At 44.8% G+C, this 23,281-nt stretch overlaps 2 protein-coding genes across 4 annotated transcripts in view; one reads left to right on the top strand and one right to left on the bottom strand.

The window, feature by feature from the left end:
* Positions 1-7,762, top strand: part of ANKRD22 (ankyrin repeat domain 22) — a 30,181-nt gene extending 22,419 nt beyond the window's left edge. The window contains exons 3-7 of one of the 2 annotated variants that reach the window (XR_011171060.1): positions 39-146; positions 1,249-1,326; positions 4,641-4,739; positions 5,146-6,399; positions 7,378-7,762. Coding sequence is in view for 1 of the 2 variants with exons in the window: in XM_069101766.1 (XP_068957867.1) it covers positions 39-146; positions 1,249-1,326; positions 4,641-4,739; positions 5,146-5,223 (363 nt within the window). In the remaining variant the exon portion in view is untranslated. Of the gene's footprint in view, positions 1-38; positions 147-1,248; positions 1,327-4,640; positions 4,740-5,145 lie in introns of both variants that reach the window. The other variant, XM_069101766.1, reaches the window with a different exon arrangement.
* A 3,104-nt stretch (positions 7,763-10,866) lies between these two features.
* LOC138172152 (lipase member M-like) overlaps positions 10,867-23,281 on the bottom strand; it is a 22,087-nt gene continuing 9,672 nt past the window's right edge. The window contains exons 3-9 of one of the 2 annotated variants that reach the window (XM_069101771.1): positions 22,562-22,760; positions 21,136-21,245; positions 18,293-18,429; positions 17,632-17,778; positions 15,030-15,101; positions 12,659-12,730; positions 10,867-11,349 (exon numbers count right to left, since the gene is read on the bottom strand). In XM_069101771.1, coding sequence (XP_068957872.1) covers positions 11,068-11,349; positions 12,659-12,730; positions 15,030-15,101; positions 17,632-17,778; positions 18,293-18,429; positions 21,136-21,245; positions 22,562-22,760 — 1,019 coding nt within the window. In that variant the 3' untranslated portion in view covers positions 10,867-11,067. The remainder of the gene's footprint in view (positions 11,350-12,658; positions 12,731-15,029; positions 15,102-17,631; positions 17,779-18,292; positions 18,430-21,135; positions 21,246-22,561; positions 22,761-23,281) is intronic. The other variant, XM_069101772.1, reaches the window with a different exon arrangement.

The raw sequence follows: 23,281 nt of genomic DNA on the forward strand, positions 1-23,281 counted from the left end.
TTTCTTCTTCTTCTTCTTAACATTTGCTTTCTTCCTAGAAAGAGAGAACCAGCCTACATTATGCAGTGAGGAAAAGGTTCACCTTCCTTGACTATCTGCTCATCATTCTCTTGATGCCTGTGCTTCTGATTGGCTATTTCCTGATGGTGAGTAGAGGTGAAGCTAGCTCTGTACTAGATGTGGGAGCTTGGGCAGGTCGTGTTCTCTGCCTCTGCCCTGCCCCCACCATGCCTTCTCCTTTCCTGGTCAACAGAAGGTAGGATGGGCCCATCACTGGGCAGAGCTCACAGCTGTCTGTGGCTAGTTATTCCATTTGTAGACTCACATTTGTCGAATGAGTCAGCCAAGGGAAGGAAAAAGGAAATGTTTCTTTTTCCAATCGGAATGACATTTATGAAGCTTCTCGTTGCCCCGAGCTGGCCCGTTGGTGAGGCTTTCTAGGACTTTGGGCTTTTGTCCAAGCACTGGACTGTTTCCATTTGCTTTTCTATCCTCAGTGCCTGGCACTCAGTAGATGCCTCAGTGCCACTTGATGAATGATTTTTTTTCTAATTTTATTTCCTGGTGTAGCAGGAAGAGAACAGATTTGGGGTCAGGAATTCTGACCTTGAATCCCACCTTCAGACTTAATTATTAGCTGGGTGATGCTGGGCAACTCACTGCATGTGTCTGAGCTTGAGTTTTTTCATCTGTAAAGTGGAGGTAATAACACTCACAAAGCCTCCTTGAGGGGAGAGTGCTTGGTTAACTTTAAGACAGTGTAGAAATGGGGATTACTATTTATGATTGCCAAAGAATGGGGAAAGGGAAAAAGGAGGGATGGTGAAAGGTGTATATAAGGGCATACGGGTGATTACTATAACAGCTGACATTGTAAAATGTTCTAAAGTTTACTAAGCTTTTTACACAGACTCTCTCATTTAATCCTCACAACTCTGTAGATGCTTCTATTATCTCCATTTTTACAGATGAGGAAACTGAGGCAAACAGTGGTTAAGTGACTTGCCCAAGCTAGTACATGTCTGAGTACATTTACAGCTAGTAAATGTCTGAGGCAGGATTAGAACTCAGGTCTTCCTCACTTTACCTCCAGGGCTCTTTCCACTCAGCCACAAGAAGACGTGGCTTGTTATTTAAATTGTCTTGTTAACTCATCTGTCATCTATGTCACACCACATCATTCTTCCAGAGTGATGTGCTGGGAAAGCATGTAAATTAACGTACATTGGCTCATCCTGTGTTACTTAGGTATCAAAGACGAAACAGAATGAGAATCTCATCAAGATGTTACTCGGTGCTGGTGCAGATGTCAATGCCATAGACCATGTAAGTGTATTGTTCTCTCTATCTCCAAACAATGAAGAATCTCAGAGCTGGAAAGGCCTGGGAGTCAATACAGACAGAACAAGAAGCCTCCCTCTGGAGTATCCCAGACAAGGGTCTCCCCACCTTCCCTTAAGGATGTCTCAGGAGGGAGCCACCGCCACCTGGAGGGCAGCCAAGTCCCTGGGGACAGCTCCTACGGTTAGGAAGCAGTTTGGTTTGGCCTGGTTGGTTTTTGTTGCTTGATATCAGGTCTAAAGCTGCCCCTCTGTCATTCATAGTCACAAAGACCCAGAGTGGGAAGGGAGTTCGGAGGCTGTTCAGTCCAGTCCATTCCCCACAAAGAATGTCCTCTATGGCAGCCCCTGGGGTTGATCCTCCAGCTAGGGCCTGAAGCCACCCAATAAAGGGGTCTTCCAGCAAAGGCAGATTGGGTGTGGATGAGAAGAGCTCACGTCTACAGAGCATTGGAAGTTTGACAAAAACATCATTTTTGTTTGCTGCCATCCAAATCTTTCACCTACTTTTGATATAACTTGGCCTTATTTGGGTAAAGAACAATGCTTTGGACTAAATCTGGGACTTTATCGGTTTTTCAAACCGATAGGGAAACTCCCTTTGCCAATGATGATCTTCTCCTAGTCTTTGGCAGTGTCCCAGAACAGTGGGTGGGTAAGTGTTGTTCAGAGTCATGCAGCTGGTATAAGTCAAAGGTGGCAGGTGAAGGGCGGCTAGGTGAGTAAAGCGCCAGCCTCGGAGTCAGAAGGACCCGAGTTCGGTTCCGGCCTCAGACACTTAACACCCACACACAAAAAAAAACTAGCTGTGTAACCTTGGGCAAGTTACTTAACTCCAATGGCCCTCCAAAAGGCAAATTAAATAAGTAAATAAGTAAAAAAAATGGAGGTGAAGAAGGCCCTATGCATGTCTGAGTAGAGGCCTGAATACTTCTGTGCAATGAAGGCCTCTCTGTTCTTGCATTTCTGGGTGTGCCTGAGCTCTGAGCTCACAGGAATGTGCCCATTTACAAATAATTTGGATGTGGAGACAGCAAAGAAGAAAAACTTCTTGATCCAATTCACTTGGCTTTCTCTGGGCTTTGCTTTCCAGTTTCTTTAGTTCAGGGATGGGAATGAGGCCTGCACTTCCTTTCATTCAGCCTGAAGTAATTAGCTTTTGAGTGAATAGAGCTCTGGACACAATGTGTTCCCCCAAAGCATGGTTTCCCTCTTGGCAGCTATGATTATCCCAATCAGACCAGAGCATTGGAAGACTTAACTAAAAGATAATTGAGGAACTCTGAACAATTATTAATTCACTGAATCCTGTAGGTTTTTGTACTTAGGGTTTTTTTTTGGGGGGGCGTTGTTACTTCGGATTACAACTTTAGATTCTTTCCTCCAAGATCCAACCAGGTGAATAACTCACTGATTTATTGTGGATGGAGGAGGTCCAGAGGAAGGGAACGAGAAGGATGATAGATGGCAGGAGGCTCATTGAGTCAGTTGGACGTGAGGTGAATCCATTGTTGTACCAGGAGTCAGGGAGAACCTGAGTGCAAATTATGCCCCAGACGCTTCCTGACTGTTCAGTCCTGGCCAAGGCATCTAGCCTAGCCATGCCTCAGTTTCTTCATTTGTAAAGTGAAAGGACTGGCTTCTGTGGCCCCTAAAGTCTCTTCCAGCTCTGCAGCTATGACCTTGTGATTTAAAATCCAAAGTAAATATATGAAATGTAAACTGGTCCATATATAAAAACAGATTTGGGATCCTTGCAATCGATAAACTGACATTTTAAAAATAAATTGTGAATTTTCACATAAAAGCTAATGGATTCCAATTCCAGGAAGGACCATTTCTAACTGCTGGCCAGCTGCCCCGTATTCAAAGATAAATCATTGTAAGAGCCACAGACCATCTTCTGAATGGGCCTGTCATTGTCCCTCTAGAATGGAAACCCCTGGAGGGCAGGGCCCTTACCATCTTTGTCTCTGATTCCCTGAACTGAGCAGAAGGCCTGGCACATAGTAGGTACTTATTAAATATTTGGTTAATTGAATTGAGTTGAATTAGAGTATTTGCCTCAGACTAACACACTCGCCTTAGTGTTTTCAAAGAAGAACCAAATGCTTTTTGGTTGGAAGTAAACTCCTCGAAAATAGGGAGTCTTTGTTTTCTGGCCTAGCAGGGTGGGTGACTGGCCTGCACCAGGAGCTTCAGAAATAATTATTGCTTTCCTAACAGATTTCATTTGGGGTCCTGGACCCATGGAAAAGAACAGAACCCCCCCCCCCACACACACATCAAGGGGAACTAGCAAGGGAGGGGCTTGTGTACAAGGAACACAAGCTTCAGGGTAGATGACTAGGAAGTGGGATGGGGGCCTGGGTCAGGGCAAGCTCAGGGTCATTCTAGGGGCTGAGTCCAAGCGAGGAGGAGATGGCATGGACGGCAGAGAGAAGGTGGAACATTTGGAGATGGTTAAAAAATGTAGAGGGGAGGAAAGTGAGAATCCACATCTAAGCAGATTTCCCAGTGTCACATAGCTAGCAAGAAAATTCAGGTAGGATTTGAACCCAAGTCTGCCTGATTCCTCACCCAGTCTCTATCAGCTGAGCTTCACTGGGTGTGTCTTCTTGCTTCAGGGGGCCTCAGTGACGCTAGTACCCCCACCTCACAGGTGAGGGAACAGGCACAGAGGCAGTGACCTCAAGGAAAGATCTCTGCCACTGGAGCCTAGGGGGTCTCCGGATTCCAAGCCCACTCTCCATCACTTCTTAGTAACAATGGGGTCTCTTCAAGCAGGGCTGCCAGCTGTGCATGGCTCCTATGACTCCCTTTCACCCCTGACAGTCTGTACTGGTCCTTCTCCCAGGTGATTATCTGAGAGATACCCTTGCCTGGCTCCTGGTCTTTCACCCCAGGTCAGGTTCTCATGTACAGCCATACCTGCCAGTTCATTTAAGTCCTTTAGGCAGAGCAGGGCAAAGATGTGAACCCAGAACTTAGAGACCAAGTGACATCTCCTGAGAGGTGACTGGACCAGAAATGGGAAAGAGCTGGGTTTGAATCCTGCCTCACGTCTCCTAGCAGTGAAACCAAGGATGATTCTCTTCCCTGTCTAGAGCCTGCATTATGTCCTCTGTAGTATGCTGCTCATAGTGCCTGTAGGCTTTCTCTCTTAGGGTTCTTGGGCGGCTCAAATGAAAGCGTGTATTTAAAGGGCTATGTCTTTTTAGAATTATCTTTGCACTGCCAAGACAATGTCTCTCACATGCTTGATACATGTTGTTGATTGATGGACTGGGTCGGTTTCAGGCTGGCTGCACGGCTCTTCATTATGCATGTGAAATGAAAAACCAAAATATCATCCCCTTACTTCTGGATGCCCACGCGGACCCCACCATAAGGAACAAGGTGAGATCCCATCACGCACCGTCCAAGAGTCCCACCATCAAAGAGCTCTCTCAGAACTCAGGGCTGGCGTACTCTTAGACTGGAAACTCCTTGAGGTGAGGCTATGGAAGATGTTTACATCGGTATCCACAGCCCCTAGGACAATGCACATGGTAATCACTTAATGCCTGTCAAATTCCTCCTTCATCCTCTGAAAGACGTAAGCTGCTTGAGGGTGGGGACTGGGTAATTTTTCATATTTTCATCCCTTGGACTTGGCACAGTGTCCCTTCCCTCTTCCCCCAACACACACCCACATGGAGCAGGTATTTCGTGCGTCTCTGTCAGTAGGTGTAATTGTAGTTTTGCTGATGAGTCTATGATTCATTGAGGAGAAAATAATGTTTGTCTTTCCTCCCCTTGCCAGCATGGTGAGAGTCCTTTGGACATTGTGCAGAGACTAAAATTTCCTCAGATTGAAGCCATGTTACGGAAAGTCTCCTAACCCTCCTGATATCAAAGATGGAGCACTGGACCAAGGTCAAGGACTCTGGCTGGAACCCTTCATTCATCTCTGGTTCCTCCATCTGATGCCAGACCAAGCTATCAATGTATGTGCCTTAGTTTTTCCATCTGTAAAAAGGGGATTTTTTTTTTTTAGTCACCAGGGATGATGAAAATAATGTGTTGGGTATTTGTACCGACGTTTTACCCTGAAGGATTCACTATGACCATCCTCCTTTCAAGACTGATTTCAAGCTTGTCCAAAGTCCCATTTTTCCTGGTGAAGTTTGTTTCTCAGATTTCCTCACTCAGCTTTTTCTAAAAGGAACAGACAAAATGAATGAAAACGGTCGTGTCTGTTTTCCCTCATTCCACATGCCCGGCCTGCCTCTGTGTCCAGTCAGCCACAGTAAGTCCTTGGTTATGCCCTTTGAGCACACCTGACCTGCCACCCTCTGTTGGAAACATCCTGCAGTGATTCCCCTCTACCGCTGCTTTCTGGATCACCCACAAGTTGGATTTATCAGCCCGTGGGGCTCTGCAACTCAAAGCCACAGAATGTTATCAGTAGAATGAGGGTCTTCAAAAGAGGTCAGTTGTGGCAGAGGCATCTTGGGGTCCTTGAAAACACTGAGCATCTCCTTCACAGCTTGCAAATCTACAGCTTCCTAAGATCTTATCTTTCAAAAATGTCATATAAAAGAGGGATTAGGACTGTTGGACAGCCACCAGGCTCGGTGGTAGCTTTACTTGTCTTTTGTACTAACAGCTGCCAACCAAGTTATGAGAAGAATGAGCACAGCTGTAGAGTCAAACTGACCCCCTGCTACCACCCCCACAAGAGGCAGACCAGACAGAGCTATAAGTAGGAGGAGAAAACTGGACTTTTGCTTTAACAGCATTTAATTTAGAGGGTGTTGAATTTTCAAGGTGCTATATGCATTTTCAGCTCCCCAGCACATAGAAACAACAGAGCTTAGTGCCCACCTGGCAAGGATAAGTTAAAATAAGCAGCTCCCTTGGTGGGAGGCTGTATTGAGTTTCTCCTCTATTTTGCCCTGTTTGCTGACCTCTCTATTACCCTGCCTTATACAGCCTCTCCAGCAATGGCCTGATGCTGGCACCTTAGGATCTCTGGCTTTTTTTTTAGGGTGGACGGCAAGGCAATCGGGGCTAAGTGACTTGCCCAAGGTCACACAGCTAGTGAGTGTGTTAAGTGTCTGAGGTTGGATTTGAACTCAGGTCCTCCTTACTCCAGGTCCAGTGCTCTATTCATGGTACCACCTAGTGGCCCCAGATCTCTGGCTTCTTGCCTTACACCATAGGATGGGGTTCTTTGCCATTTCTTCCATTTCATAGATTCCTGTCCCTGACGTTTTCTTGATACTTGCTTCAGGCACACAAATTTGCAATTTCAGCTCTGACTCAAGCCCCAGTCCCAGCCTACACCAAAAAAAATTGTGGATGGTCTGCTCAAACTCCAAGAACAAACGAATATCAGTTCAATATTTGACATGAGTCAGGCGGGATCCCTGAGAAGTGAGCATCTCAATTACCAACCATGTCGTTGGACACCTGTACAGTCTTGGCTGAGGGCCCAGATAGATCTTGAGCTCATTTGCTGAAGGAAGGGAAAGGGGGCTGATAATGATCTCAGGACACAGTTTTCTATCAAAGGTTTGCAAAGTACTTTCTGTGAGGCTTATGGATGAATAAACTGGGAAGCTGTCACTTTCTCAAGGGCCCATAGGTAGGAATTGTCTGAGCCAGGATTGGATCCCAGGTGTCTTCCTAGCCAATGGAATTTGGGTAGGGAAGTGCTTGATTCGAGATAGAGGACCTGGGCTAGAATCTTGGCCCTTACTAAAAACTGGGTGACTTTGAAATAAGTTCCTTTGCTTTAGGACTTGGGTTCATTGATTTATAAAATAAGGTGAATGGATAACTAAGGTCCCTTACTGGCAGAAATTTATGATCTCATGACCCCGAGTCCAGCTTTCTCTCCCTCATAGCCCCTGGTTATATCAGCATTGCTACCCTTGCATTGGCACTGATCAGTGGAGGCAGTAGGGTGGAACGATGTTGGACCTGAGTCAGGAAGACTTGTGTTCAAATCCAGCTTCAGACACTTACTAGCTGTGTGACCCTGGGCAAGTCACTACCCTTATTTGCCTCAGTTTCCTCATCTATAAAATGGGGATAATAATAGCACTTACTTCTCATGGCTGTTGTGAGGATTCAAAGAGTTAACTCATATAAAGCCCTTTGCAAACCTTAAAGTTCTTTATGTGTTGGCTACTCTTCCTGATGACCCTGGCTCTTGGTTAGATGACGATATCGCCATGGCAACCAGCAGTGGACCCTGGAGGACTTTTGTGGGAATCACACAGATCCAGCCTCCTCCTACCTAGCCTTATGATGTTGGGGGCCACAGATTTCCACTGTCCATTTAATTTATTACTTTGTTGTCTTGGGAGCTCTGAGTGTGAAGGCTGGACAGCATTTTAAAAAAATGAAATAAATTGAGATGTGTGAAACAAGTGGCCGGCTCTGATTTTGACCAGCTCATAAGGATGCAAATCTGCAGAATCTGTCACAAACTCCTTCCACCACTGGCCTCTACGTTAATAAGAAACCAGTGGATTCTTATGGATACAGAACTACCAGTTCCGGGCTCCCATGGCCTCAGAACCTTCCAGGAAACCTCCTGAACCCCCTTTAACTTATGGCACACCCCCTACCCACGCCCCTTCCCCACTGAGACTGTTGCTGAGTCCTCCCCCTTCCACCTCTATCCTGCCTGCCTTCGCACTCATCCTTTCCTCTTTGTGCACATGGTTATCCTAGGGCCGGCCCCATCACCTCTCCCCTGGAGCCTTGTAACAACTTCCTCACGGCTTTGCCGGACTCCAGTCCAAGCACCTACAGTATCCAAGGGTCTCAATCAGTTACTGAGGCTAAAGAGACAGAAGAAAACCTGCTCCTGATTCAAGGACTTGGAATTGTATCCGGGGCGGGGCGGGGTACAGACCTGACAATTTAGTGATGAGGGAGAGAGTATTGATTATCAGGGGAATGGGGGAAACTTCCTGTGGGAGATGCATGGAAATTACCAAGAAAATAAGAGATTCGAGGTGGCTGAGGAGAGGGAGGAGGGGATTTCAGGCTGGGCCTTGAAGTAGGCTGGAGGGAAGAGAGTCTACGCGGAGCGGAGAGCTGTGACTCTTGATTGTGCTAGGATAAATCGGAAGTTTTCAGTGTGGAATTCGAGGCACTCTACCAAGTGTTTTCACGTCCCTCAATCAGGCTGAATTCCCATTCCCCCTCTTTTTGCCTGCTAGATTTCAGGCAAACAGGACTGTCTGGCATCTTTCAATGGGCTGACACACATCTGATTGTGTCATGCTGTCTCTGACTTCGGTCAACCTGGATCCAGGTCATCCTCCCCCCTCCTCACTACTCCCTGTCAAAATCATTTTCTTTCTTCAGGAGTCCACTGAGGGGTCACTTTCTCCCTGCCTCCTTCCCTGATCTTTACAGACAGAAGTCTTCTCTCTTTTGCAAGTTTTCTCTAGAACACTGTCTGAATGGCGCCTAGGCTCTTATTTATACTCCTGAAGGTCAGGGACTATTATTATTATTTATTACAGTATTAACCTCTTCATATGTCCAGCTCTTAGCGTACCATCTGGTACACACAGGAGGTGGGATTTGAACACAGGTCCTCTGGCCTCAGAACAAGGGCTCTTCCTGGTGTACCATCCTGCCTCCCTGTGCCCTAAACGAAATCTCAGAAAAAGAAAGATTTCTCATCTTCCACGTTATAAGATCTGTTCATGGTTTCACCTCTTCAGATAAGTCCAGGAAGAGAATTGATGTACTTTACCCTGATAACATCAACCATGCCTTCCTCTTCTGCCCCCTACCCACACCACACACACACACACACACACACACACACACACCACACACACATACACACACACACACACGCACGCACATGCACATTTACACACCCTGCACAGTTGAAATCTTTGGATAATGGAGACAAACTTGAGCAGGGGAGGGAAGAGTTTTGAATATTGGCTTCCATTCTTCATTTCGTTCATGTAGACCAGGTGATGTTAATGTATAGTCTTTCTCTGCCAGCGAAGATTGTGATCTATCTGTAGCTTGAGGAGACAGTGAGGGAGCCACCTAATTTCCAGAGAGACTCCAGACAATTAGTGTCAGACATGGAATTTAAACTCGAGATGTCCAATACCCTATGTCCTATACCACATGACCTCTCTATAGGTTAGATAAATGACAATTTGCTAAATAACTGCTGGGGAGACACAAGCAGGTGGAAGTCCCCTGCCTTCAGGGCTTACAACCTAGTTGTCAGTCAAAACTTGAATTGTTTTCTTTCTTTTTTTTTAAGAATGATTTTCATTAAAGTAAGTTCTATTTCCAGAGGTTGCTTCTGTCCCCAGATAGTCTCCTTTGCTTATTGTACCAACAACCATCTTTGGGACTTCAGACCTCAGTACAATGTAAGGGAACAGAGAATATGGAGTCAAGGGAGCTAGGTTTGGGTCAAGACCCTGCCCTTTAGTGCCTGTATGACCTTGGGAAAATCATTTTATCTCTGTGCATCTCCGTTTCTCCATCTATAAAATGAGGAGATTGTGGAAGAGGGAACAGCCTATTCTATTGGTAGGAATGGTGACAAAGGCAAATTTGTACTGTTGTTCAGTCTTTTTTTTTTTCCCAGATGTGTCTGACTCTCCATGACCCCATTTGGAGTTTTCTTAGCAGAGATCCTGGAGCAGTTTTCCATTCCCTTCTCCTGTTAATTTAATTTAATTTTATTTTATTTTTAAAGCAATTGGGGTTAAGTAACTTGCTCAAGCTTACACGGCCAGGTGTTTCTGGGTGGGTGCTAAGTGTCTGAGCCCGGGATTTGATCTCCAGGTCTTCTCAACACTGGAGTCAGTGCTCTTACTTGCTGTGCTACCTGGCCACCCCTCCTGTTCATTTTATAGAAAACTGAGGCAAACAAGTTAAATGACTTGCCAGGGTCACATAGTTAGTAAGTATCTGAGGCTGGATTTGAATTCACAAAGATGAGTCTTCCTGACTTCAGTGGCACTCTAACCACTGTGCCACCTAGCTGCCCATTTTTTGCCCAAATCTGGGCAACAAGAAAACCCGTCTGATATTCAGAGGTATTCCAGAATGAACTAAGCTGCCTCAGGAGGTAGTAGCTGCCCTTATATGAGCATCCTCTGCATAGAGGCTAACTGGTCATTGGGTTGGGGGTGGTAGAGGGGATTAATTTTCAGGTACGAGTTAGACTAGACTACCTCTGAAGTTTCTTCCAGCTCAGAAAATCAAGGAGTACATGAAGAGGTGACCTCTGACATTCCTTGCTTCTCTTGATCTGACATTCTTAATGTATAGATTTGGTCAGAATGATCACTTTTCTATAGAGAGATCTTTTAGACCAGTTCCTACTGTCCCCTGACTCAGGACCCCAGTTGTGTTCACCCTAAAACATCTGGATAATTGAGGCAACACTATAGGCTCCCTTGCCCATGATCTAATTGATTCTTTCTTCAATCTACTTTAAGCAGTCACACTTTTCAGTCAGGTGAATATATCACAGCTCAAGGATTCTTTTATTTCCCCCCAAGATGAATAATCATTTTATTAACACAAAAGAAGCAATCATGTCAGCTCTAGTGTCAAATTGAGAAAACCATCAAGGAAAGTGGACGTAGGCTAAGTTTTCCTTCCCCTCTTTTCTTACAGCCCCCCTACTCCCATTCAGAGTTCCCCATGAACCTGGGGTTTCTCCACATCAGAGCATCTCCGCTGGGGACCTTCCAGCATTTTCCAGGGAGAGACTCATTTCCTTCTGTTTCATCATCTCAATGATCTCCTGGTACAACTGCTGTGGTGCATCCAGTCCCCAGATGAAGTCTGTGTGGGCCCATTCTGGGATGTTCTTATGGTAGACAAGGTTGGTCACTTGAGTGAGCAAGATTCGGACGTCATCAGGGTCTGCAAGCCAGTCCTGACCTCCTGACCACATTGCTATGGGTACAGTCATGTCTTTAATATGGTACCTCACAGGAGTTGGCTAGGGAAAAAATAATATTTTTGTTGAATTACATTCACAAACTATAAAAACAAGAATAATAAAATAAAGAATAGTAATAAAGTATAATAAATTTTAAAATTTAAAAATTATTATCCAATACTCCAATATTGATGTAGATACTTTCCTCTAATGATGTAGGTCACAACACATTTGCACAGTACCATCCAACTCTTGGCCATGTACTATCATAAATCTGCCAAGGATCACTGGCCAAGGTGCTAGCAGCAGTCTTTGAATTCTCTTTTCATCAAAGGGAAACCATTGGAATACAAAGACTGTCCACCTGTCACCTCATGCTCTCACTTACGACCAGTTCATGGTTTCTTAAATCAAATGCTTTTCTGATAACATTCTTTACACCAAAGCTCCTGACTAATTTTCTGTTTGCCCCAGTTCTTTATCCTGCTTACTCCCATTTCTTTGTAAATGATCATAAATTATCCCACCCATAACAAAAAATACAGGAAAAATAAATTTTAAAATCCATTTACCTTGGAAGGGTAGGGATTCTTCTTTAAAAAATGATTTTTTTAAATCTCGTGAGATATTTACTTTTTTTTTCTTCTCTCATTTTTCTCTCTCTCCAGCTTTCTTTAGAAATCATTATAACTACATAAATAGCAGGAGCTCCTTGAGAGCAGGGACTGTTTTTTTTGTCTCTTCATATTTCTGTGTATCCCAAATGCTTAGCACAGTGCCTGATACATGGAAGGGGTTTAATAAATGCTAACTGACTAACAGGCCAATTAATGGGAATTCAATTAGTCCTATTCTCCAATTACCCAGACTTTCTTATTTATACTCAGTTATGGGAGGCGTCTCCTGCCCTAATCAAGTGGGGGGCAGTGTGGTAGAGGGGAGAGACCACTGGATCTGGACCCAGGACCTGAATTTTATTCCTGGCTCTTTTAATTTCTACTAAGGTGACCCTGGGCAGATCACTTAGCCCACTGCCTGGTCCTCAATTTCTCCCTCTGTAAAAGAAGGTTGGATTCAACAGATTCTAAGATCCCCTCCATCTTGGACATGCGATGAGTCTGACCTTGGATGCTGCTCTTTCCTGTATCCTCCAAGTGCAGCAAAAGGTCTTTCTCTATCTTGATGATGGGGTACAGGGACCACTTAGCCCACTGAGTGGATTTGTCTGTGCTAGTTCCACTGGAGTCAAGGCCAAAGCACCCCTGGTCCTTTGGGCTCCAGATAGTCCATCCCATCCTCTGGGATGCTGCAATTGCATAACTTTCCAAAGATGGGGACATACTTTCAGGAGGTGGCATTTTTTTCCTACCTGATTGCATTTCTCCAGATTTTTGGTTTCACTTCCCCAGTCATATGCTCGGAGCTCTCCGGAGTTCACTGACTTAGAGGAAGAAGAAGACAACATTAGCACAAAATGCTTAAGGACTGGAAAAGGAATACCAGTCTGCTCCTTGTAAGAGAGACATGGACGAGGAGAGAACAAAAAATCAGGGAACCAAGGTCTAATTTCTTCTCCTCAGTCACAAGCTCCTTAAAGGCGAGGAACATGAGATTTTCAGCTCTGTATCTCTCTTGTCACCTGACGCTGAGCAGATTAAATGGTGGGGAATAGCTGGTTCCAAAAGTCAGTGCATTGAGTACTGTGGCTAGTACACAGTAGGTGCTTAATAAATGCTGCTTCACTTGGTGGTTTGCTCTCAGCTTGTAAAGAGGTCTCCAGCAGAGTGCCTCCAGGATCTGGCATCAGCCCTACATGGGTCTTTTTGTAACCAATGCTGTGGACGAAGGTTTAGTATGGCATCCTTATCAAACTTACAGATGATGCTAAGCTGGGAAAGGTAGGAAACAGTGGTTTCCAGGGTCAGGATCCAAAAGGAATTTGATAGGCTAGGTAATTAAGCTAAATGTAATTAGGTGAAATCTACTGGGGGACAATGTAAAATCTCATCCTTTGGTTCAAAAAACTGACCTCACAAGCACAAATTGTCTGACAGATTCAGTGGACCACAAGCTTAAAAAAAATGTTAATGGAGTGATGTGGCAACTTATAAACCAAAAGCCTGGTGGAAAGTCATAGCGTCCAGTCCCAGAATGGTGAGAGAGCCCACTGCACTGTGTCCTGCTCAGGCCACACTTGAATTGTTACATTCTGGTCTGGGGCCACATTTAGGAGGATATTAATTTCCTGGGAAGTTTCTAGAAGACAACTAAAAATGGTGAAGAGCCTTGAGCTCACCTCTCCCGTTTCTACCCCCCCCCCCCCCCCACGGACTGATTGAAGGAAAAAGTGATACATAAAGTAGACAAGAGAAACAGTGGGGGAGGGGCATGATGGTGGCTTCAAGTACCCAAAGGGAAAATGTGCCCCCTCCAGGACAGAACTAGGGATAATGGGTGTAAGATATGAAAATGTAAGTTTGGGTGTGGTCTCAGGAAAAACTGTTCATCACAAATGGCCTGGCTTGGTCTTGGAGCTGGTAGCTTCCCTGTAACTGGCTGTCTCCAAGCCAAGGTAGGACAGGGAACCACTTGTCAGGGATGTTATAGGTGGGATTTTGTTCATCTACAGGTGAGATTAGATGCCCTTAGAAGTCCCCCCCAGCTCTGAGATTCTGTGAATCTCTGATTTTTTTAAACCAATTTTTTTTTCTTTTCTGGAGGTTTTTGGAATTAAGTGATTTACCCAGAACCACATAGCTAGTAAGTGAGGCCAGATTTGAACTCAGGTCCTCCTGACTCCCGGGCCAGTACTCTATTCATTGGGCCACCAAGCTGCTTCTGATTCTCTGACTTCCTAATAAAAATTTGTTGAGTGTTAAGTAGTTGGGATTCTATTCATGAAGCTACTCTTCCATTCAATTGGTAGGTGCTGAGAGGCCTTAACCTGAGTTGGCCAAAACCACCCAACATGACCATTGACCACAATTAATCCAAATAAGTGAACACAATTTAAAAAATGAACTCACATATAAAACTCTTGTGTATCTGTTAAAGTGTGTATGGGAATTGGAAATGCATACATTTGCTTCCCCCACAAAACCCCTTACACTGTCCTGGGAACAGGGTAGGATATACTCAATGAATGGATGGCAATGACATCCCTTTTACTGAGCTCACAGGGAAGTAGTCAGGGAAAGGGAACCAGGACTGATACACTGAGAACCCCTCTGAGAACATCCCAGTTACAAACCAATGCTGAACGTCACCCCATGCCTATTATGTGTCATAAACATAAATTCACGGTCTTTCAGCCACTGGCTACTGTCATTTGGATAATCTGGCTTAAGAGTGTCCTAAAACTATGGCTCCCAGAAATGATCATGGTGGCCCAGATGTGATCTTCACAGGGCAGGATCTAGTGCATTGACCCATCCTTCATCCTGGAGGCAAGGCTTCCTTAATGCAGCCAAAAGTCCCTTACAGATGAAGTCAAGTCAACAAGCATTTAGTAAGCCCCTACCATGTACTGTGATGAACCCTAAGATTAACTCCATGTGATGGTGGCTTTGTTCGCAATCTCCTTTGGATGTTCATGTATATACCTACCTATCTACAGTCTACATACACGCAAAAAATAAATATTTAGGCTTCAAAGGGTCATCATTTGATTGAATCCCCCAAACATTCACCAGACCCTATGCAAAGACCCGTGGCAGTGTTGAAGATGCTGGCAGCCTTACCTGGCTCCAGTGTAGTATGTTCTGAACAGATGTTCCAGCTGGGGTATGAGCAACATAGACGTTGGCTCGGCTCTGCAAGGAAGTAGAAAGGAAGCCTAGATCATCAAGTGACCAATGTATACAAGCACAGCAAGCTGGCCTGGATCCCCTCTGCCTAGGGCCTTGCCCCATAACTTTCTGGGCTTATTTCTTTCTCCTTAGGAGTATTTCCATGTGTGGAAAGGATCTCCCCAGGTAAGAAATGGAAGCAACAGATCAAAGTGGGGAGAAATTGAAAGAAGAATGAGGAGGACCATTAGTAAATGTGACCCCCCAAAGCAGAGGACTTCTTTGCTATGTCCTGGACCCCTTGGGCTCTTAGGCACTGGGGTCTCAGGGTCTCTTTTAAGAATAATGGTTTTAAATGCATATAATAAAATATAAAGGCTTAGGAAATTGAAATATATTGAAATGCAGCTATGAAAATAATTTTTGAAATACGTGTTTCTGGACCTCAGGCTACAAACCTCTTTCAGAGCCAAAGACACTTTAAGGGTTTGTGTTTTGTTTTGTTTTGTTTTTTTTGGTTTGTTTGCTTTTGCTTTTTTTTTTTAGTGATTACAGTTTGTGTTTGACTTCCTCAGACTTTTAATGATCAAAAACTTTTGTTCTTAATGTTTTGATTCTTGTATCCTTTGATCTTTGGAAGGATCTTTGATCTGAGCCCTTGATTATGATTTTGTGTAAATGAGATAAGAGAATTTTCAGGCTCAGTGTGTGACTTTGGGTTGGTCTCAGCCTCCCTGTGCCTCAGTTTCCTCATTTGTGAAATATGGAACTTGAACCGTGTATCTATTGAGGTGCATCGAAGCCCATTATCTTTAATTAGCAGACATGGATATTTTGATTCACAACAGCTGTTCTGCATAGAAATACCAGATGAAGTTTTGAAGGTTATTGGAATGGGCCATGGAGACCTGGGATGACCAACTTTTTTAGACACATTCCTACAAACCTGTGACAGAATACAAGTTCCTTGAGCATAACAATTGCTTAATTTTTGTTTTTGTGTCTTTAGTGCCTAGCACAAAGTGTGGCATACAGCCAGCATTTAACGAATGCTTCTTGATTGATTTGATCAAAATTGACTGTGTGCTTATGTTGAGAGTCCTCCTCTGAATCTCTGTCTCGTGGAGGCAACCCTGGGCTCTTGAAGGTTACTCCAGTGGAGGAAAGCTCTTGTTAGTCTTGTGAAACCTACAGGGTTTCAGGATAGACCTGGGGATGGACTTCTGTCTAAAGGCCAGCCAAGCTAAATTCAGAGAAGTGCATTATGAGACTGGTGCTGGGGAATGAAGGATTTGGCAGCAATTCAGGAATATGGCAATTCCTGGAAACCATGAATTAAGCAGAGAAGGGTTGCAATCTGCATCAGTGAGGGGTGCACCAACATCAATTAAACCAACAGACTCCAGATAATGCATGGTGTGCATGGGTGCATACAGAGTGTATAGACTAATTTATTACCTCATGGGCTGCCATGACCAAAGTGTCTGCCACCTAGTGGCCAACCAAGCATAAAATAATATTTCCCAAGTCTCTTTGCTGACTTGTCCTGCAATGCTCGTTAAGAAGATGCAAGATTCCCCTATGCCTCTTTTTTTTTGTTGATCACAAAATACCATTTGACATAGTAGAGCAAAGTCTAGTCTTAACATTTCTCTTCCCCCAAGGAGCCACAAGCACACATTGGGTTTGTACCAGATCCCTGGGTCAATGCACCCATAGAGACACCATTGTTTGACAGCCTTGGATTATGTGTGAGACATCAGCTGGAGCCACCTGGGGACTGTGGGATCATGTGATAGCCCAAGGGGTTTGCCGAGGTCATAAGGTTACACTAGGCAGAGTCCAAATGAAAGTCCACAATCCCTGCAGATGGGAAGATCTGCCAGGTGCTCATTTGTCAAGGCCATTGAATTGATTGCTCAAGGTATATTGCTCAACCAGTAATTGTCAGAGGTAAGATCTTCCTAACTCCAAGTCCAGCCCTCTGAGCACTGTGGCACCACCTAGTTTCCTAATAATGTGACATGGTAAAGACCCTAGATTGTGAATCTGGAAAGACCTTGGATCAAATTCTACCCCCAACATTTAATGACTGTGTGACCCTGAGCAAGGAATTGCATTCTCTGAAACTCAGCTTTCTCATCTATAAAATGGGGGGAATAATAGCTGTAGCACATTCTTCGTGGGTGTATAAAAAGAACAAATAAAATAATGATTGTAAAGTGTCTTTTGACTCTTAAATAGGATTGCATAAGAGACTAGATTTGTGATTTCATTGATAGAAGGAACTCCCAGATTAGGAAACTCTCTTTCCCATGCATGTCAGCACCTACTTTTCTATTTAAAGTCTCAGAGAGCTGTTTAGAGCATTGAGAAGTTAATGACTTGCGCATACTGCTATGGAAGGGGCTCAGTCGATGTTGGTGGGATGCAGGCTAGCTGATCATTTCTGGGTCCTAACTAAGGGATAGGACACAGAGTCATTGTCTCCGTGGGGCAGTTTGGTGGCTTCCCACCTGAGTCTCAGGGAACCCCAGACAGCTCAGCCTCCTACCATGTTCAGATTGTTGGTGTTGAATCCTCCCAGGAGCAGGATGATGTTGCTGCAGAGCTGGTCCAGAATGGTCTGGCCACAGAGGTGGATGAAAAATGGGCGGAGGAACTTATGTTGGTGAAGAAATTCCTTCTTGCCAAATACACCCTGGGACAAGTAGATCAATCAATAAATATTTACTTAATAAATAACCTACTACTTAATAAATAACCTACTATGTGCCTAGTTCTGTGCTAAGCTAGGGAGACAAAGAGGGAAGTCCTTCTAAATGGGAAGGACAAAGACACAGAGGGGAAAGAAAGGATGTCTTTTATGGAGAACAGTCGGCACGCCGGTTGGAGGGGAATGGAGTGAATATGAAGAGAAAAATAACAACGCAAGCTGGAAAGAGAGATTGTGGAGGCTTGAGGATTTTCAGCTTTATCCTAAGGGCCACAAGGAGCCATTGACGATCTTTGAGGGAGGGAGTGACTTGGTTAGAGCTGTTTTAGGAATATCAACTTGACACCTGCCAGCAGAAAAGTAGAAGACGAGAGCTGCCTGCTTCTCGTTGGGAGGGTCCCAGAAGACCTGAAGAGGCTTGTCTGACTGAGCAGATGCTCTCTACTTCTGACTGAATTCCTCCCTAACTGGCTGTGGGATGAGTTGAGGAATCACTCACCTTGATCATTATCTCTGGCAGGAGCAGGAATTTGGTCCCGGGGCTTTTCGCATGTTTAACGGAGGCAATTGGAGCTAAAGCAAAATACATTTTGATTCTCTGGGCCAACTCAGGCATTGTGGAAAATGCTATGAAGGCTGCGGGGGGAGAAGAGATGGATGAAGAGGGGCTATCGGACCCTGTCCCTACCCCCCGCCCCTCAGGCTTAGGGGAGGGAACTCCTGTAGCTCCCAAGATGTGAGTCTGTCCACAATGGGAGTTTCCACCCTGTGTTCAGTCCCTCACAGTTAGGACCCAGAAATCTGAACTAGCTTGCATTCCCCCATCTTTGTGTCTTGATAAATAGCCTGGGGTGAGAGGGTGGGATTCACAAAGGATTCTGGGTTGGAACTGGATGCAAATTAGAATGAAGCTCTCTGCCAGTCTCATATTAACTATTGGCAGGCATTTAGGGTAGAATGCTGGACTTGGAGTCCAGAAGCCCCGAGCCCACATTTCACCTCTGATGCAAGCTGTGTGCCCTTCTGACCCTCAGTCTCCTCGTCTGTAAAACGGGGCTAACAATGTCTGTGGAATCTCCCTCAACAGTGTGTTGATGCTCGGATGGAATAATGTACTTCAGGTACTTGAGGGGAGTAAACAATTCTCAGGATTCCCCCTTTTTACTGGACGGTGATTTTGTCAGTATGGGCGCTCCCAGGAAGCATGTTTCCCTTCCTAGTAGAGAGGCTCCTTTGTAACTCCTCATCCTGGTCCTGCCCAGTCAGTCAGCATTTATTAAGCACCTACTGTGTGCCAGGCATGGTGTTAAGATCGGGAGCTATGGGAGGGGGTCTCTCCCAGGGTCACACGGCAGATGTGGACGAAGTGAGACCTGAACCTGGGTTTCCCTAACTTTGCGACTGACCCTCTAACCACGGAACGATGCCACTTCCCAGTTATTAACTAATTAAATTCCCTTTGGTGAAAATGAGTGTTGGGCTCAGGCTCTTGATGGAAATATGCCATGTTCCTATACCTTTGCCAAGATCTTTTCCCACCTTATTTTATACAAACCAGGAAAGGGAAAACGATGACAACAACAAAAAACCCAACTGACCCTTCCTGACCTCGTCAGCAACAGAAAGGAGAAGACCTCACTTCCTACCGTGAGCTCCAAGACAGTCCTGGCAGAATGGCAGAGTGCAGATCAAGTCGGGCAGTCCTTAGAATCAGGAAGTCCTAGCTTTGGATCTGGCCTCAGATACCAGCTGTGAGGCACTGGGCAAGCCCCTCCCCCAGTCTGGGTCTCAGTTTTCTCATCTGTAAAACTGGGGATGGGGGCCGCGGTACAGGCTGGATGGCCTCTAAGGTCATCGCCAGTTCCATATTGACGACCCAAAGACCCTCTATCTTTTTGAGATAGCTGTCTTGGATGCTCACCATTCCTTGTGTGAACAGTGCCCTGGTCAAGGGTCCTGGGCCCATCTGAGGAGAGCATGCAGATGACCCCATTATCCTGGCTGTGAAACTGAGGCACATAGCTATTTAGAAATGAGCAAAGTCTTGACTCATTCCTGGATAATTAGAAGCAGACCCTTGCACTTGGCTGTGTTTGATGCACCCAAAGCTATATCTCCTATAAAGATTTGTTTGCTGATTTATGAAGCTCTCAGGCTGAAGTGTTAGCCCATGCTCAGTCAGCCTCTGTCTGTGACTTCAAGCAGTCTCATCCTGACACAGAGATGACTCAGGGTCAGGAAGAATCTGCCAGACAAACATGTGCCCTGACAGTCTGACCAAGCTGCAGAGGCTTTGTGTGTGACCTAGCCTGGGGGATCTGACTGCCTCTGGACTCTAGATATAAAATCTGCCAGACTGGGATGGGCTGCCTTCGGGGTACAGGAAACCTGTGCTGTACCGGTCTTGGTACTTGAAGAAAGGGGAGGAGAGTTTGGGAAATCTTCCCTCAACTGTTTTTATTTCATGATGAATGCATGACCTGGGGCAAGCCACTTCTCCTTTCGGAGGCTCACTGTCTTTTGTAAAGTGAAGAAATTAGAGGACTAATAATGAGGTAAGAAGAGAAAGCCTCAGAGGCACCAAGTCACAAACGGCCTCAGATGACCAGTACAGGAGTCTGAACCTTATTCAATAAGCCATTGGAAGCCACTAAAGAGTTATTAAAATACAGAGCCTCAGTTTACATATCTATAAAATGGGGGAGCTGGTCTAGATTAGGTATTCTTAACCTTTTTGGTTGCATGGCCCCCTATGGTGGTCTGCTGAATTCCGTAGACCTCATAATAATTTTTTAAAAGAGTAGAACAAAATACAGAGAATTGTCAATGAATTATATTGATGTAAAAATGTATCTGAGCTGTTTGTACTTCAAAAGAAGCTAATGGGTTCCTGAGGACTGAAGTCACAGTCCAGGCCTGGGGGCACCTTGTGAACAGCCAGCAGACCGGGTTGATGGAACAGAGAGTGCATGGAAAGCCATAGCAGCGTGACTGAAGCCTGGAAAGACTGAAGGTTTTTAATTCCAGGTTTTGCATTTTAACCTAGAGGCCACAGGGAGGCGCTGGCGCATTCTGATTTGTGTTTAAAGAATCGTTGGTCCATTTTTGAAGAGGACCGATGACATCGTGGATGATGTCTTGACTTGTGTGTGAATTGGATTTAGATGAGGCAGAGCTGTGCAATCATCAGCTTCACTCTATTTAAAGGCTGACAGGTGTGTGTAGGATGGACTGGGGAGCATAAGGAAGATGTGGGGGGATGAGACTGGAGAAGAGACGGATTGACGATTGATGTTTCTATGGAAGCAGTTAACTTACAAATCTGCTCCCCATTCAACATACCCATTGTGGTTCCTTGTGAGTAGCCGACATAAAATACTTTTTCCTGGCCCGTTTTCTGCAAAATAAAGTTTATCACTGCTGGAAGGTCAAACCTAGCCATCTCATCATAACTACAAGGGGAAAGAAAGTTTTATGCAAAGATTACCATTCCTGTATTGGGAACAGAACATTGTTTAAGAACAAAACACAAGCAAGATATTTACAAGGGAGCCGTTCAACCATGAGTCCCACAGACTGGACCCAGCTTGTGGTCACTGAAGAGTGCCCCTCAATGGATGGCCCAAGTCAATAGGCATTTGTCTGGGTCTACAGAGCTGACCAAGACCCCCAACTGGTCTCATCTTCCCAGATTACCCAGCACTGGAATCATCAGTAATTCCTTTCTACAGAGCACACACCATGACCTACTGAGATAGTGAGCACCTTTGACCATGGCTTCTGTCTCTACTGGAGTTCACTGTCACAAAGTATCCAACAAATGCTGCTGTTATTGTCCTGATTAGCTCCTCTTTCTCATCTTTCTGATGGAGACCGGAGAGAAATGGCTTGGAGACAAGTCACTGTCCTGTTATTGTGAATATATATTTAATATTCTACAGACTTTGGTGCTGACATGAAATGACTGATTTTTGTTTCTGAATAAAGAGTATTGGGATGTAGGCCCATCTTCCATAGAATCCCTGAAAGCATCTCTGTAATGATTGTTGTCTGTGATTTCTCTGGTCTCCAGGTGAGGACACTTTGTATGCCATGGGATCTTAACCCTTCATGGCTGTATCAGGGACCCTTGGGTATTCTAGAGAAGTCTATGGACCCCGTCTCTGAATAAAGAAACCCATGGACCCCATTTTTAAATGCATAAAATAAAAATATAGGATTAGAAAGGAAATCAATCCTATTGAAGAAGTTATCAAAAATAAACAAAGTAGGTCAGTAACTTCTCTGTGATTTACAGGCTCATAGAGTTCTTAGAGCACTCAGAGGTTATGACCAGAATTACTTATTTCATCTGTGTCTTGGATTCTTGCCACAGAGCCCTCCATGCCTGGAATACTCTCATTTTCATCTTGGCTTTCCTCAAGACTCAGCTCAAATCCCATCTTCTTTGAGAGCCTTTCCTACACCCCTTGGCTCCCCACCGCAGTTTCTTCCCTCTGAGATTACTTCTCATTCATTTGGTATATATAATTTGCATGTACAAAATTATTTGCATATTATCACCCCCATTAGAATATAAATTCCTTGTGATGGGAGGATGTTAATAGAAGATATTGATCAATTCAGTTGATGTTGAATTGGGAGGACTACCATACACATGATTCAAGCATGTGAGAAGTCTAAGAACCTTGCTTGACTCTTAGCTGGCTAGCTGGCTCCTTCCACAATGTCCCACAGTTCCACCATTATTCCCAACATCCCCATCTACCTGAAAGCCCAAAACTCATCTTGGTCGACCGAGAGAGTCTTGTGCTTGCAGGACCAGGTGTTTCCTCGGCTGTTCCCCATCCACACGTCATAACCAGCATCAGCCAGGATGAAGCCCAGGCTGTTGTTAGGAAGGTTCAGGATCCAGTTGCTTGCATCACCAAGCAAACCATGTTGCAGTAACACCACTGGCCTTGGCCCTAGAAGGGAAAAGAAAAAAGTTTCAGATGTCACGAATGGCCACCATATTGGTGGGAAGGTTGAGTGTCACTAGAGAACTGAGGAATGATGCTGGGCCACAAGACAAGCCACTCTAGTATTTGCATTTTGGGTGCCCAGCAGGATATCAGAATTAGCTACTAGCCTGTGGTCTACTCAGTCAAGCAATTGAGGTTATCCTCCAAAAAGTAGAGAAATGAACCAGGCCCCCCTAAACTGGAATAACAACATCCAGTTGAATCCAGTTGGTTTTTCTTGTTGGCTCCAGGGGCATTCTGGCCCAACCCTGGACCTTGAAGCTATGGAAGACCTAAATTTACTCCCATTAAATATGAACTTATTAAATAAATACATGTCTACTGGATACTGAAGTGTCAAAAGATGGTCAACAAGGGTAGGGAGGGGGGCTTTGAGATTTATATTCTCAGATTTACCAGACAAGTCTAAAAAAGACTCCACCAAAACCCTTCGAAGTTGTAAAGGGGAAATTCTACCTGAAAAT

This window comes from Petaurus breviceps, unplaced genomic scaffold, assembly GCF_028583685.1.
Source record: "Petaurus breviceps papuanus isolate PSGF00001 unplaced genomic scaffold, PetGlider_PUasm1.0 490, whole genome shotgun sequence".
Taxonomy (NCBI): domain Eukaryota; kingdom Metazoa; phylum Chordata; class Mammalia; order Diprotodontia; family Petauridae; genus Petaurus; species Petaurus breviceps.